Consider the following 17078-nt stretch of genomic DNA (forward strand, 5'->3'; position numbering starts at 1 on the left):
GTGAGCTATGATTGCACCACTGCACCCCAGCCTGAGTGACAGGACAAGACCCTGTCTCTTATAAACAACAACAACAAAAAGTGAGAATGTGGGCTTTAGAGTTTCGCAGACCTGGTTTTTGAGCCCTGTCTTAGGCCATGCTGGTTATGAGTACCTATATTCAAGTGTGTGGGAAAAAAGAAAGAACAGATATGATAACTTACTTGTAGAGTGCTGAAGAAGTATTATTTCTATCCTCCCCTTTGACCTGAACTCCATTTACTAGTGACTTGTTTATGTTTCATTCCTCCTCTGAGACCTTAGGTAAGTTTTTATACCTTTTGGTTTTTAGTTTTTTCAATTGTAAAAGGAGAATAATTGCACTTACAAAAAAGTTTCATCAGAAAATACAAATAAAGCACATACTCCTATGACTGGAATATAGTAAGTACTTGGTAAATATTTATTATTATTATTATTTTGAGACAGGGTCTTGCTCTGTTGCGCAGGCTGGAATGCAGTGGTGCAATTACAGCTCACTGCAGCCTTGACCTCCTGGTAAATCTGTCTGCCCACCTCAGCCTCTTGAGTTGCTGGGAGAACAGGCACATACCACCACGCCTGGGTAATTTTTGTTTGAGAGATGGGGTTTTGTCATGTTGCCCAGTGTGGTCTCAAATTCCTGGGCTCAAGTGATCAGCCTGCCTTGGCCTCCCAAAGTGCTGGGATTACAGGCATGAACCACACACCCAGCCTGTTTTTATTTATTATTAATAATAACTGTATCTTCAGATTGCAATAATTTGGACTTGCTATCAGAAGTTATGTATGAAACTAGGCAAGATTATCCATCCATTGATGACTGGATAAACAAATAGGTTTATCCTTACAGTGGAATATTATTTGGCTATAAAAAGGAATGAAATACATGATTCATGCTACAACATGGATAAACCTTGAAAACATGCTAAGTGAAAGAAGCCAGACACAAAAGATAAAATATAATTCCATTTATATAGAATGTCCAGAACAGGCAAATCTGTAGAGACAGAATGTAGATTAATGGTTGTCTAGGGCTAAGGAGGATGGAAAGGAAGGGTAGTAATGGTTAAAGGGGTTTGTTTTTGAGGTGACAAAAATGCTCTAAAATTGGCTTTGGTGGTGGTTTCATAATTTAATGATAGGCTAAAACCCATTGAATTATACAGCTTAAAAGGGTGAATTGTGTGATATGTGAATCATATTTCAATAAAGTTGATACATATATATCTGTATATATATAATATGTATATGTGTGTGTGTATATATATATATATTGTGTGTGTGTGTGTGTGTGTGTGTGTGTGTGTGTGTGTGTGTATATATATGTATATAGACTAGGCAAGATGAGGGCTCTCTCTCCTTTCTGTGTTGTTATTTTATTTCTTAATCTGTATCTTGCTTTCCGTCTTCTGATTTCTTTGGATCTCACTTAGTGGATGCATTCTAGTGGAGAAACCGTGATATTGCTGAATATTCATTACTAATGCAGTGTGGTGATAGTGCCTCTGTATACACACTTAAGGTTTTTCCAGTTTAGAAAAATTTCTCCTTCTGGCTTACATAGCTTGTATGAGTTAATACCAGACAGCTTACAAACTTGAGCCATGTTCTACGTTTCTCTCAGTGAGTGTTTGTATACTGAATTGGCCATTACATGTGTACCTGAGTTCTAATCTATTTTATTTTCATAAATGGATAGTAAGTTAGAAAGCTAGCTTTCTTTATTGAACCTTAGTTAGCTGACTGTAGTCAATGGCTTAGAGTTAGGAACCTGTTAAGCTAACAGGGACATTATAATTGTGAGATCATAGATAATAAAAACACACTAGAATTAAACTACTAAATGTTAAATACTTATTAAATGGAAAATTATGTATTGCTTATATCTTTTGATTGTAGCTGTCAGAATACTGTACCCAAAAAGGCTTAAGGGAATTTACTGCTCACATTACTGAAAAGTCTGCATGTGAGGGATGTCTTCAGATGTGTCAGGATGCAGCATTTCAAACTGTCACTTCATGTCCCTGCCTCTCTTCTTCTAGCCAGACTCTGTTCTTTTCCATTAGTGGGCTTCTTAGAACAGGCTCTTCCTTATGGTTGTAAGATGGCTGCAGCACCTCCAGGCCTTAAGTGTCAACATTAAGAGTAGCAGATACAGAGAAATTTCCTCTCACCTGGGTTGTTTCCTGTGCTTATTATAGAGCTAATTTCAGTGACCAGAAGAATGGGATATGCTAATGACTTTGGACAGTAGAGCCTACGCCTAAACCTGAGGGTGGGGTCAACATTATCCAAAAGCCTATGAGAGTTTGGGATAAGGTGGTTTACCTGAAGAATTTGGGGTTTCTTTTTTTTTTTTGAGACGGAGTTTTGCTCGTTACCCAGGCTGGAGTGCAATGGCGCGATCTCGGCTCACCACAACCTCTGCCTCCTGGGTTCAGGCAATTCTCCTGCCTCAGCCTCCTGAGTAGCTGGGATTACAGGCTCGCGCCACCATGCCCAGCTAATTTTTTGTATTTTTAATAGAGACGGGGTTTCACTATGTTGGCCAGATGGTCTCGATCTCTTGACCTCGTGATCCACCCGCCTCGGCTTCCCAAAGTGCTGGGATTACAGGCGTGAGCCACCGCGCCTGGCTTTTTTTCTTTTTTTTTGATAATCAGGAGGTTGAATTGGATGCCAGAAAGCAAGATATATCCTCTGTAATATCCAACACATACACTGTAACTTTTGTCCTGATAATAACAGCTAAAAAATTACTGCATACTTACTCTGTTTATACCAGGTAGAATGAGAAAAAACTCTGGGCAACAAGTAGGACTTATTTTATTTTTTTAAATTTAATTTTATTTATTTATTTATTTGAGACGGAGTCTTGCTGTCACCCAGGCTGTAGTGCAGTGGTGCTATCTCGGCTCACTGCAGTCTCCGCCTTCTGGGTTCTAGCAATTCTCCTGCCTCAGCCTCCCAAGTAGTTGGGACTACAGGCGTGCGCCACCACGCCCAGCTAAGTTTTTTGTATTTTTAGTAGAGACAGGATTTCACCATGTTGGCCAGGATGGTCTTGATTTCTTGACCTCGTGATCTGCCTACCTCGGCCTCCCAAAGTGCTGGGATTACAGGCACGAGCCACCGCGCACGGCAAAAGTAGGATTATAACTTAGATTCTAAGAGTTGTCTCCCTAAGGAACCTTATGTAGCATTTCCTAAGTTTTGTAAAATTTGGTGTGTGGTTTTTTTTCCTGTAAATCTGGGTTCTTGTTATCTTTACATACTGTGTTTGCACTTCTCCAGTGCTTTGATTTTACTCCTTTTCTCTTTTGTCTTTCTACGTTGTTACTACAGAGCATCACTTTCCTTTTTTAACTTTGGCCTTCTAAACACGTACATATCTAAAATCTTAGGCTTCCAGTTCTGTAAAACAAGTTAGTATTCTAGATACATTCTGTTTACTGAAAAAATACAGATACAAATAGCTTTTGACCAGGGTGCCTGTTCTCTTGTGCGCACATCACTGTATCATGCGGCTCATTTGGACTGATCTCGCGGGGATTCGTTAATGTAATATCTGATTGCATTCTGTGTTTACAATTGAACAATTTATCTTTGCTCTTGGGAAGCAAAAGGCAATCATTTCTTTGTAAGAGTGGTTTGATGGCACATATCATAACATATTTAGTTTGCTATGATTGTAATTAAGGCCTGTTTCTAAAGTTGAATTGGATGTAGACTATTTGGAATAAGAAAGTTTTACATATTTTCAAGTAGTGATGTTATTATAAAATAGTTCCAATTATCAGACTTATAAATGAAGAATGATCATTGTTTACCTTTTTTGCTATTTGCTCAATTAAAAATTAGAACCTCTTAGTTTTATAGAAAAAAAGTATAACTTAAAAAAATAACAAAAGAAAAGCAAAATAATGACAGTTCTCTTTTTCTTATTTTTTTCTCCACAGTGATCCTGGTGGAGGGATTGAGATGTCTGAGTTCATCCGAGAGGCCACACCCCCAGTTGGTTGCAGTTCCAGAAACTCTTATGCCGGTCTAGATCCAAGCAACCAGGTGGGAACCTGTACTGTTTTATTTTGCCTTTTTTCCCTCCTCCTGATGGTGGTCTCAGATATTCTCATGTTTTTAAGTCAGCTGATGTTTTGTCTTATCTTTCTGATTATTAATTTTTAATTGTTTATTAATAATGTCTTTTATTGATATTCTTTTAAAGTTACTTTTCACATTAGTTAATTACATCCTCATTAAGCATTACCACAGACTCATCTTTGGGTATACAGTTTTGATCATAACAGTTATGAGTACTGTTAGGACATTGAGCTTCTGGCTTGCACTGGCTTACCTACCTTCATATCATCTGTATTGGAGAGATGTAGATGTCTGTAGTAACCTCTGGTTTAAATGTGACCAAAAAATAAAAACAAATGCTGAAAATCTCTCAGTGTTCAAGATGTTTAATGGTAAGGCTAAAAGTGAAATACAAATATGCCTTTACCAATTTTAATGTCTTTCTATTGTGTAACTTTAACTTAAAATGGTAACCCTTAACGTATTATTTCAGAACTTAGCTGGACCTTTGCTGCTCTAGTTCTCTTATTCATCCTAAATACCTGTACGCTAATCAAAGTCCCAGTTATTCCTGGGACTATTTATGTGCTGTCCTTCTCAGCAGATGATTTCACTGCATAGAGTAAAATTTTATGAACTTTGTGAGAAACATTCATGGTCTTCTCATAGCAGACCTTTACATAACTATAGGTTTTAGTGGTCATTATGTCAGTCCTTTAATTATATAGAAGAAGAAATAGCTGATTTATATCAGGGTCTAGACTAGACCTTACTTCTCACTCCAGTCTTCCTGTTATTGTACGACACTGCTTGTGGATTGAAACCATTCTTCTCTTTTCTCCCTCCTTTCTGTTCTAGAGAGAGACTTAGTCCTCCTTATTTTCTGGTCTAACTAAACTCTTCTTGTAACTATCCTACATTTCTCAAGATTTTCAAACACCGTATGGTGTAGACCCTTTCTCTTGCAGATGGAGTACTTATTTATGTGGCAGTTTATAAGGCTCTACGGAATAGATTTTCTTTTTTTCTTCTGTTTTATATACTGCCTTGTGTACAGTTGACTTTAATGATTGCTAATTATCTTTATGTGTCTAGATAACAAAACATTGCAGGTAGATCAGAACTAGCTTCTTATTTAACAAATGAACAAATAGCAGACATAATTCTGCCTACTCTGTCGTGTAGTATTCCACTCTTCTGCATCGGTAGCCCTAAGAACAATGTTATGAAAAACACTATATGAATCAAAATCTTGAACAGGGTCTTGTTTTCTAATATATTTTGATAGAAGATTTGCTGCTATTTGATTAGCATGTTCATGATTTAAAGTTAAAGTGAATGACGTTTTGGTAATAGTTTTGGTTGTGGTTGATTATAGTACAGAACATGTAGGTTCTTAAATTTGTCTTCCTTCCATAACAAGCTGATGGAATGGGAGATGTGAAGAGTCTTTTTTTGTTTGTTTGTTTGTTTAAAGAATGTGAAAAGAGCTATGACATATTAATTAGATTAATGCTTTTTTTTTTTTTTTTCTGAGCTAGAATCTTGCTCTGTGTCATCCAGGCTGAAGTGCAGTGGTGCAATCTTGCCTCACTGCAACGTCCACCTCCTGGATTCAAGCCATTCTCATGCCTCAGACTCCCGAGTAGCTGGGATTACAGGTGCCTGCCACCACACCTGGCTAATTTTTTTGTATTTTTAGTAGAGACGGGGTTCACAATGTTGGCCAGGCTGGCCTTGAACTCCTGACCTCAGGTGATCTTGCCCATCTCAGCCTCCCAAAGTCCTGGGATTACAGATTTCAGCCACGATGACCGGCCTTAGATTGATACTTTTTAAGTTTCAGATTTTACAATGCCTGTTAGAAGACAAGGATTACTATCCTTGATCCTGTTTTTTTGTGGCCTTGGCTTCTCTCAGTCTCTTTTTATAGAATGAAATAATTCAATTCTTTTTTTTTTTTTTTTTGAGACAGAGTCTCACTCTGTCACCAAGGCTGGAGTTTAGTGGTGCGATCTCAGCTCACTGCAACCTCCACCTTCCAGGTTCAAGCAATTCTCCTGCCTCAGCCTCCTGAGTAGCTGGGATTATAGGGATGCACCACCATGCCCAACTAATTTTTGTATTTTAGTAGAGACAGGGTTTCACCATATTAGTCAGGCTGGTCTCAAACTCCTGACCTCGTGATCCGCCTGCCTTGGCCTCCCAAAGTGCTGGGATTACAGGCGTGAGCCACCACACCCATCCTCAATTCTTGAATATGGCTGTGTTTTATATTCTTAATTAACCCTGGGCTTTCTTCATGACAAATGTAGGTAGTATCAGACCCTCAGAGAGTAAGCCTACATTTCTCCAATTGTCTTTTGGAGACCTTTTTTCCTTTTTGCAATAGGATAGATGAAAGGGCCAGCAGTGGCCAGGCATTTTTGGAGCCTGTGACCTTGATATCGTCTCTGTTGGAACTTTAACCACAGTCAGTAGGGAGTCCCTTACTTTTTATAGTACATCCAAATGTGATGTAGTCAGTAGGGAGTCCCTTACTAACTGTGATTAAAGCATGTGTGTGTGTTGTTAAAACACACAGCATACCTTTTACTTAATAATAACTTTTTAATAAAAATGGGCAAATATTGGAGGCTGTTGTGATACTTGGATTTTAGTGTTTTTGTTTTATATTGTGACAAAATAAATGGTTGACATAATTATTCTTACCCTTTAAAGAAGCTGAAGTGATGAGGTAGAGTCTGGCTTTTTGTATATTGATGGAGATATTGCTATTGTAGACATACTGTTGTTTCTTGTATGTATTTTATTATATGATGTGTAAGATATTGCTATACATGATAACACTTTATGTAAATTTCTTCTGTACTAAACAGTGAACCTGCTGACCATAGTAGCTACGTCATAGTCATTGTTACCATTCTTTCCTTCACCTCTGCCTTTCTCCCTTTCATTTTCTACCCTCCATTTCTATTCTTTTTCTTTTCCCCACCTTTTTTTCCTCTCCTTACCTCCTCCTCTTTCCTTTTGTCACTTTTCTAACATCAAATATTTTAGTGCCCATTTTATTTAAGGCATTCTACTTAGTCTGGGTTGGCGAGTGTGTCTTATACTGACAGATTGTAATTTCATAGTAGATGTGGTAACCAAAGATAAAGATGTGATATATGTTACCAAGAAAATATAAGCGTAAGATACAAAGTAAAAATTGCCATAGGAACGGTACAGAAGAGCTAATGATTTCATAGGATAAATTAATTGTTTCCAGCTGGACAGACAGGCAGGGCTTCTTAGGGAAGATGGTCTTGCCTAATATACTCTCTAGTTAGAAGTAACCTTTCTTTCCTGGTATTAATAATCCTTCCTATGGCACTTGCTATAGAGAAGAAACAGTGGAATATTTTAGTTTATGCAAAGCACTTAAATAAAAAACTTCACTCCCAGTGTAGAAAGATACTATTTTTTCTTAATTTAAAAATTTTCATTTTTAGGAAATTTAACAAGTGAGGGTAAACAGGAAAATTAAAATAATACATAATGTCATAATTGGTTGTATCATGAGCATTAATAACATTAAGTGTTTTTCTACAGTGACACTTTGGGGAATGCATCACATTTGGATGTACTATATATTCTGGATGCCATGTTATTTCACATGTAAATAGTCATAATTATTAGATATTTTGACGGGAGGCATAATACAGAAAAGTATAAAGAATAAAATATAACCACTCTGTTATATCTGTTAAGAAGGTTTTTGTCCACAGGTAATAGAATACTCAACCAGTAGTGACTTAAAGAAATAGGAGTTGGGCCAGGCGCGGTGGCTCACACCTGTAATCCTAGCACTATGGGAGGCCGAGGCAGGCAGATCACAAAGTCAAGAGATAGAGACCATCCTGGTCAACATGGTGAAACCCCATCTCTATAAAAAGAAAGAAAAAAAAAGAGAGAGAGAACAAAAAGAAATAGGAGTTGTTTTTCACCTAAATCTGGAGGTGATAGTGTGGCATTTGTTCGGGACTGGGCATACTTCTTATAGATCAGAAGGTGTATGACCAATTTTGTAACAAAATAAGGAGATTGTTAAGGAAGGAGAAAGGGAATACTTTGAGCTTCTGAGCAAATGACTGCCATATCCATATTAAACATTTTTTTCTTAAGTTTAAATTCCTGGAATGGTATGCATAAAATGATGTTTTTGTTTTCTTGTTTTTAAATTTCTGTCTAGGAAGTTATGTTTAATTGTAGTAGAAAAAGAGCATATGTTAATTTTATAACTTATGTAACAGGTGTTATAAGAATGAAACTTTCTTTTGCAATAAAATGCTTTTTGTTTTTTTCTTGCTGGCAAATTGTAATGTCTTATGTGGCTAATTGAAAGCAGAAATTAGGAAAAACTAGAAGAACCAAGTTTAATAAAATAGTTCAAAATTATTACAAAGCTTATTTTTTATTGGCTACCTCAAGAGTTTATTTGTAGTTTCAACCTATATATGTATGCTTATTTTTATTTACTTTTTCACTGGCATATAACTTGTACAGCATGGTGCACACCTTAAGTGTACAGCTAAGTGAATTTTCACATCTGTGTGTACCCATTCCGTTGTCATCCAGATGAAGAAAGGCCCTCATGCCCCTTCAAAGTCAACATTAACCTATATTTTGAGTGTATTTCTTGTGATATACACCTGCTAAATCAAACCAATGAAGAGGAAGACTTGGTAAAATATGAAGTATTATATGAATGTTCTTAATTTTATTTTACAGTGTTAACTTTGTTTGACTGTTTTCTTCTTTGAATTCATGAAAACAAATTATAGGAAGAATTGCTAAGACTTGTTGATTTAGTAACTGTTATGTTGTTATCTTTGGTTTTCTTAATGTGTTTGTGAAATTTGTGGTATTTATTTATATGATTTTCATGCTGGTATAATAAATAATGGCTGTGAAATTTTAGGGAAGTGTTAAACCGTCTTGAATATAAGCGCTAAAAGCTCAACAGGTTTTAAATTTTCTACTTACAGTTTGTGCTAAAAATTCATTTTTCATGGATGCCTTAGACTTTTATTGATTTGTTTTTTAATGTTCTATAAAGAAGTACTTACTTTTTGCCTGTAACTAAAGAAAGTACATAATGATACACTAACAATTTGATGGCACAACTTGTGTTGCACTTTGTAGCATATGTTAATATATTTGTTCTGCAGACCTTCCTTTCATACCCTAAGAAGTCTAAATTTATTTCAGATAGACATAATGCCTGGTTTTGCTTTTGTTTATAACATGAACATGTCATGATGCAGTATGAAAAACGATGATAATTGTATGACATGAGTTGCTTGAGATTGGAGGATCTGGCCGTGGGTGGACTCCATGAGTCCTGAGCACGCAGAGGGATTGGGTAGCTCTGCAAATCAGTAAGACATGCACAGCCTGTGCCACAGCCACAGCAAACAGGTTGCATGGCTCCAATAGAACTTGTCCAACAAGTATCTTACTTCATGTCATGTTTTCAGATCGGATCTGGTTCCTCGCGTCTTGGAACAGCAGCAACTATTAAAGGTAGGTGTGATCTAAATTGAAAGTTGCCCCTGACTTTCCCTTTCATTTTGGTTGTAATGCAGATAACAGTACTGTACATTCAAATGTAATGAAAAAATCGTTCTTGAAATTATTTTATAGATAAAATTATTTATCTTATTAAAGGTTGCTTAACTTACATCATGTTCTCTTTCATCATCCAAATTTCACAAAAGTGTTTGACCACTTACATTACCTTGCATGAATTATATAAGTTTTGATCTATAAGAAATTTCCTTGCCTTTGAGGGAAAACACTTTCATGGGTTTTAGTGGGGTTCACGGAAAACTAAGTAATTTGATGTGAACCGTTGAATGTGGGCACCAATGAGACACACTAAAAAGAGCAAGTTATTTTCTGCTATTTGTTCTATTCAGATAATTTCATATTGTTTCCACCCTACAGTTTTTTAGGTTACTAATTTTCCCTGGGAAGGAAATTCATGTTGGTTCAAGTTGTTATGTAATTTGCATTCCTTTTAAAAATCCACTTGTTTTTAAAGAAATAGTTTTATTAGTTTACATTTTAAAGCTTTCCATATTGTTTGGTTTTTAGTTCTGTGAGAATAATTAAGTGCTCTTATAGTCCATGATACTTCCTGTTAGTTCAGTGCATCTTCCATTATTGTAACCTTTGATACACAAAACTGCTTTAGTTGACAGACACCAGTACTCTTTGCTGTATTAATACTTCCTGCACATTACAGCCTTACTGTTAATATAATATCCTCATATGTTTATCTCTGTAGGAGATACTGACACTGCTAAGACTTCTGATGATATCAGTTTAAGTCTGGGCCAGAGTTCTAGTATTTGTAAGGAAGGAAGTGAAGAACAAGGTAAGAACATTATTCTTTACCGTGATGTCATATACTGTGGTGACCAGAATGAATTTGTAGAATATGCTGCATAAAATTTGGTGGAAGTTTATAACAATTTAATATGGTATTTAAGGAAACATTAACATAAAATGTTACTGGAGTGGTAGTTATACAGAGTTATACATGCTTTTAGCTTACTGGAACTCAGTTATACATGTTCTGTCAGATAAACATGGACAGAGAAATTCTGTGAGTATGTGCCCCAGAGTGAATATGAGATGGGAGATAAGAATCTGCTATTACTTTAGTTGGTCAGACCAACTAGCCCAGCTTTAGGGATAACCTGATATGTGAAACTATTATTTTCCATTCAGTATGATCTCCAAATGCCAGCTGCTTCATCTCTTGCCAACTGCAAAAACAGTAATAAGTTTTGACATAGTGTCTTAGTCCATGTGCATTGCTATAAAGAAATACCTTAGACTGGGTGACTTATAAAGAAAAGAGGTATAATTGGCTCATGGTTCAGGCTGTACAAGAAGCATGGTGCCAGCGTCTGCTTCTGGTGAGAACCTCAGGAAGCTTCCAATCATGATGGAAAGGGAAGGGGAACTGGTGTGCCACATGGTGAAAGAGAAAGAGAGAGAGAGGAGAGGGGTGCTATACATGCTCTCTTAAACAGCCAGCTCTTGTGTGAACTAATAGACTGAGAATTCACTCATTACTGCAGAGATGGCACCAAGCCATTCATGAAGGATCCACCTTTGTGACTCAAACCTTTCCCACCAGGTCCCACGTCTAACACTGAAGATCAACATGAAATTTGGAGGGGGACAAATATTTAAACCATATCATAGAGAAATAACTTGCTGTTGGACTTACTGAGAAACTGTGCATCTGTTACCAGCATGGATGTTGCAGATTGTTAATACAAATTTTGGCTATTTGTGATTTTTTTTTCTTCTTCAACTCCGTTGTAAATGAGTATTTTGAATTTTACTGATTTTTTTTAACTACCACATTTTCATGTGTGATTTCTAATTTTCAAAAATAAAGCAACAGATATGTCATCCCCATTTTCTAATGGAGATTATCCAAGGTTCTATAATTAATGAGCCAGAAATAGATTAGAAACCTGTCTCACTATTGCCACCCTGTTGTAACCCTGTTATTTTTATTAACCTATGGGTGATGTTTGGTGGGCAGACAGGCTGACAAATTTTTTATTTTTAATTATGAAATTTATTTATGAGGCTACAAACAGATAGCTAAATTAGGACGTTTGCCCATTAATATTTTACCCAGGTTCATTTCTTACAAGCATATTTTGTTACTGTTAGTTGGAATTTTAAGTTTATTGTTGTAACTCTCTGCTTCTTTGGAATTACAGTACCCTGTCATTCTTTCTTTGCTTCTGTGGACTGCCCTATTTAACCCTATATCCCATTCCTAAAACTGAAAAGACCTTTAAATGTACTGTGTGGGCTGGGCACAGTGGCTCGTGCCTGCAGTCCCAGCACTTTGGGTGACTGAGGTGGGTGGATCACTTGAGGCCAGGTGAGACCAGCCTGGGCAACATGGTGAAACCTTGTCTCTCCTAAAAACACAAAAATTATCCAGGGTGGTGGTCCACGCCTGTAATCCTCGCTACTCAGGAGTTGAGGCAGGAGAACCACTTGAACCTGGGAGGCGTAGGTTGTAGTGAGCCGAGATTGCATGACTGCAGTTCTTCCTGGACAGAGCAAGACTCTGTCTCAAATAAATAAATAATAAATAAATGTATGTGTGTGTGTGTGTATGTATGTAATGTACTTTGTGTTATGGAAACTTTTAAAAACATCCAGCCTAGGTAACATAGTAAGATGCCTATCTCTACAAAAAATAATAAAAAACATTATCCAGGTATGGTGGTGTGTGCCTATAGTCTCAGCTACTTGGGAGGCTGAGAGGCGGGAGGATCACATGAGTCCAGGATGTTGAGGCAGCAGTAAGCTGTGATAGTGCCACTGCACTCCAGCCTGGGCAACAGAGGGAGACCCTTTCTCTCTCTCTCTCTCTCTCTCTCTGTTTTTCTCTCAAGCAATCAGTATCAATTTCTTTGAGAATAGCAATATCCATTGCTACAGTATGAGACCATCACAGTGTCTCAACAACTAGATAATAACCTTAGAGGGGTTGGTGCCCTTGTGTTTAGGGATTATATATCTTATTTCATATCTGGAAAGTACCATATATAAATAAGATTTTTATAGTCTGGCAGGTTGGGAATTATATACACAAATCTACCCTTGCAGCTATGCATTAACATAGACAATGATGTCTACCATTCACTGGGTGCTTACTGTTGGCCAAGTTTGGGGTCAGGATACTTTGCTGTAAAGGACCAAATAGCTTGGTAGGACATGTGGTTTATCTTGCTACTCAGCTGCTCAACTCTGCTATTGTAGAGTGAAAAGAGTCATAAACAAATAGTGGGCATCGCTGTGCTCTCCTAAAATTTTGGTTTACAAAAACAAGTTTGAGGGCTGGATTTGGCTTCATTGGCCTTAAGTTTGTCAACCCTTGTTTTAAGTCCTCTTCTAAGCATTTTATTTATATGCATTCATCCAGTTAATCTTCACTATAAACATTTGAAGTTGGTACTGTTACTATTCTCACTTTACAGATGAGCATGTTATTGCTTAGAGAGAAGTTATAAGAAACTTGTTCAAAGTCATACAGCTACAGAGTGGCAGTCCTGTAATTCAAATCTAGTTTTGAATTATGCTTTTTAAAATTTATACTACTTTCATATAGTTTTAAAACTTGCTTTTATCATGTAACATTTTTCCATATGTTTAACATTTAACAAATATTGTTGAGTACTCTTGGCATTCTTTTAAGTACTGTAAATAAATCAGTGAATAAAAGGACAAAATGTTCCACCCTCATGTGGCTTCCATACTATTAAGATGGAATCATACTGGTATAAATCAACATATATGTAGTAAGTAGAGACAGAAGATAGGGATTGGTGGGGACTGGGGAAATTTTAATTTTAAATAGAGTAGTTGAAGGCAAGCCTTTCTGAGAGCTAAGACCTGAAGAAGGAGTGAGCGCTCAGGATATCTGAGGGAAGGGGCCTCCTCCACACAGAGGGAACAGCAAGGACAAAGCCCTAAACCAGGAGTGTGCCTGTCAGGTTTGAGAAATATTGTGTGTGACTGGCTCAAAGTAAGTGAAGGGCCAAACTGTATGGAGTTTTGTAAGCCATTTTAAAGGTGCATTTTAATTCAGAGTAAGATAAGGAACTGCTAAAGGGTTGTATTTCATTTCATTGGAATCACTCTGGCATCTGTTTTGAGGAATATGTTAAAAGGGGCAAAAGTTGAAGCAGGGAGCTCACTTAGCAGATTAGTGCAGCAATCCAGAGCACAGATCAGAGTAGTGAGAAGTAGTCTGACTGTGTGTAGAAGATACTAAGAAAATAGGTTATGGATTTGGATACACTGTGTGAGAGAAGTATTGGTCATGAATGACTTAAAGGCTTTTGAGTTAAGCATCAGGGAGGACGAGGGCCCGCTAACTGAAAGGAGGAAGACTAAGAAATAGATTCGAGGTGGAGAGAGTGTGGGGGGTAAGTTAGGGGGTTCAGTTCAAGGCATATCAGTGCTGTTAGACCTGTACGCAGCAATGAGCAGATAGAGAGGTCCAGATTTCAGGTAAGAGGTCTGGGTTGAGGGTTTGGGATTCAGAAGTTGTCAGTGAATAAATAACAACAACAACACAGGTGGCATACACCTGTGGCCCAGCTACTTGTGAGGCTGAGGCAGGAAGATTGCTTGAGCCTGGGAGATCAAGGCTGCAGTGAGCCATGGTTGCACCACTACACTCCACCTTAAATCTGCTCCTCCTCAGTCAACAAAATCAGTCATGTCAGTTAAGGGGTTGGGTATTATGAGGTTGATAAACTATCAGGGCAAGCCTTCTGGTTAGCTGCTTGGGGTTTATGTGGCCTGACTTCTTGATCCAAATCCGTTTTCCTGGCTAGGGTTTGGCACCACCTAGTGGCAAATGTTCATGCTGGCTTAAATATCACTTGGGACTCTTCCCATTCTCCTCTGGTTTGGATTTACAGGATTTACAGGACAATGATCTTTAGTTAGTTGGCTAATAGTTAGTTGATTAGTTGGCATTTTGTCACATCATTCAGGATGACTGGGGGAAAACAGGATATTGGGGTGTATCCTCAACTTTTTCACTTCTAAGATAATCTAGTTTCCTTACCTCTCACTCTTGTCTTCCCTATCCAAGATCAGAACTTCAGACCATCCCCATATGAATATGAGGACTGGGTAGAAAATGGAGGAACTAGTTACAAATATTTCTGAATTTTAGTTTGTCATGGGGATTGAAAACTGGATAAGATTTACAAAGAGGGAGTATAGGTAGAAAAGTGAAAAGTTCTAGCCAGGTGTGATGGCTCACACCTGTAATACTAGTACTTTAAGAGGCCAAGGTGGGAGGATTGCTTGAGGCCAGGAGTTTAATACCAGCCTGGGCAACATGGTGAAACCTTGTCTCTAAGAAAAATACAAAAAATTATATGGGTGTGGTGGCATACACCTGTGGCCCGGCTACCTGTGAGGCTGAGGCAGGGAGATTGCTTGAGCCTGGGAGATCAAGGCTGCAGTGAGCTATTATTGCACTACTGCACTCCAGCCTGAATAACAGAGCAAGACAAAGTAAAAAGTTTTAAGATCTGAATCCTGAGCCTCTTTAGTTTAAGAAGTCCAGGAGACTGAGTAGGAACAACTAGTGAAATCAAAGGAAAACCAAGACTGTTATACGCCTGTATTCAAGGAGAATGGATTGACCAGCTTCGTCAAGTGCTGCTGATAGGTCAGGTGACATGAAGACTGAGACTTGACCATTGGATTGAATAATGGAGAGGATGGTGGTGACCTTGATAAACACAGTCTTAGGGGAGTTAAATTGGAATCCAAAGAGAATTTGAGAAGAATCAGAGAGTGAATATAGACCACTTTTTCAGTGAGTCTTTTAAAGGTGATAGCGAGCAGGGGAAGTAAAGATAAGGGAGGGATTTTGATTTTGTAAGATGTTTTAAGAGAAATAACAGCATGTTTGTATAATTGATTATTATCCATAATCAATTGATGAGGAAGATCAGAAGAGAGAAAGTGTGATTTACACTTCTGCCACTGAGAAACTAGTTTTTTCTTGGCATATCACTTTTTTATATTTTTTTATTTTGATATAATTCAGTGGTTTTTAGAATATTGTGCATCCATCACCACAATCTAAATCAAGAGCATTTTCATGACCCCAGAAAGAAATCTGCACCCATTACACTCCCCATTTCCTCTTCAAGCAGCTCCTGACAACTTCTAGTTTACTTTCTGTTTCTATAAATTTGCCTATTCTGGACATTTCATATAAATGCAATCATTTGTGTTTTTTTAATGTGCCTGGCTTCTTTCACTTACCTTATTCTGGCATGTATCAGGATGTTATTTCTTTTTATGACTAACTGTGGTATATCACTTTTTACATTTATAAAAATATACCATATATACCATTAGCATTTGTATAAACTTACAGAATTGGAATTATACTTTATATAGTACCACCTTTTTCACTTAAGTATTTTCTCATGTTATTACATAGTCTTTGAAAATGTTTTTCGTACTTGTATGTAATTATTAGTAAACTTCATAACTTATTTAGCCATTATGTATAGGACATTGTTATACTTCTTGTGCTTTAAGAACTTTTATAATAATGTGACATGAACAACTTTGTGCTAAAAACCTTGTACACATATTTGACTCTATCCTTTAGCAACAGTTTCCTACCTTGAAGGTAAGAATACCTTTTCAAGTTTCTTGGCCTTATTGCCAGATTGCTTTATAGAAGGTTATACCAGTTGGTACCACTATGAACAGTATGCCTTTCCTATTCTAAATGCCACTAACAATTACGAAAAAAAAAAAAGTTTGATTTAATGAAAAATAGTATCTCTTTGTGTTGATTTGGGCCTCTTTGATATAATCTTTTTTCATATGGATAACAGTAAGAAAAAATGTATTTACTTGAAAATTTCCTAAAACCACCTAAATTCTTTCTAACAAAATTAAACCTTTTATGGTATATTTATTTAGCAGTATAGAAAAAAAGTGCATGTATTAAAGTAAGTTTGGCTGTCTTTTAAAATGAAATACTTTCATTTCTGTTTTATTAATTTCACGGAAGGAAGTTGGTTTTGATCATTAGCATTTAAAAAAAATCCTTTGTTATCTTAGATTTAGTGATTTTCAATTACTTGCTCAGAGTCGATAAGTTTTCTGTAAAATTCATATCCTTGAAATGTGTGAATATCACACCAACCCATAATTGCATATTCGAGATAGAGTTTTTAAAAAATAACATTAAGATTTAATACTACAGAAACTACAAAGCTAGCTTTTAAATTTTGATATTTAGAAGATATAAGAACCCAACTACAGTAGCAGCTGTGGTAGTAAAATAATAAAGAACATGGGTTTTACTTATCTTGAAAACTTTAAAATGT

At 36.9% G+C, this 17078-nt stretch overlaps 1 protein-coding gene across 5 annotated transcripts in view; it reads left to right on the plus strand.

Moving 5' to 3' along the window:
• PCNX1 (pecanex 1) overlaps nt 1-17078 on the plus strand; it is a 208747-nt gene that overhangs the window by 45708 nt on the left and 145961 nt on the right. For all 5 annotated transcript variants that reach the window (XM_021675042.2, XM_021675043.2, XM_012438164.3 and 2 more), the window contains 3 exons: nt 3981-4086; nt 9624-9669; nt 10436-10525. In XM_021675042.2, the coding sequence (XP_021530717.2) occupies nt 3981-4086; nt 9624-9669; nt 10436-10525 (242 nt within the window). The remainder of the gene's footprint in view (nt 1-3980; nt 4087-9623; nt 9670-10435; nt 10526-17078) is intronic.

The sequence above is a fragment of the Aotus nancymaae genome, unplaced genomic scaffold, assembly GCF_030222135.1.
Source record: "Aotus nancymaae isolate 86718 unplaced genomic scaffold, 86718_ANA_hifiasm-v0.15.2.pri h1tg000011l, whole genome shotgun sequence".
Taxonomy (NCBI): Eukaryota; Metazoa; Chordata; class Mammalia; order Primates; family Aotidae; genus Aotus; species Aotus nancymaae.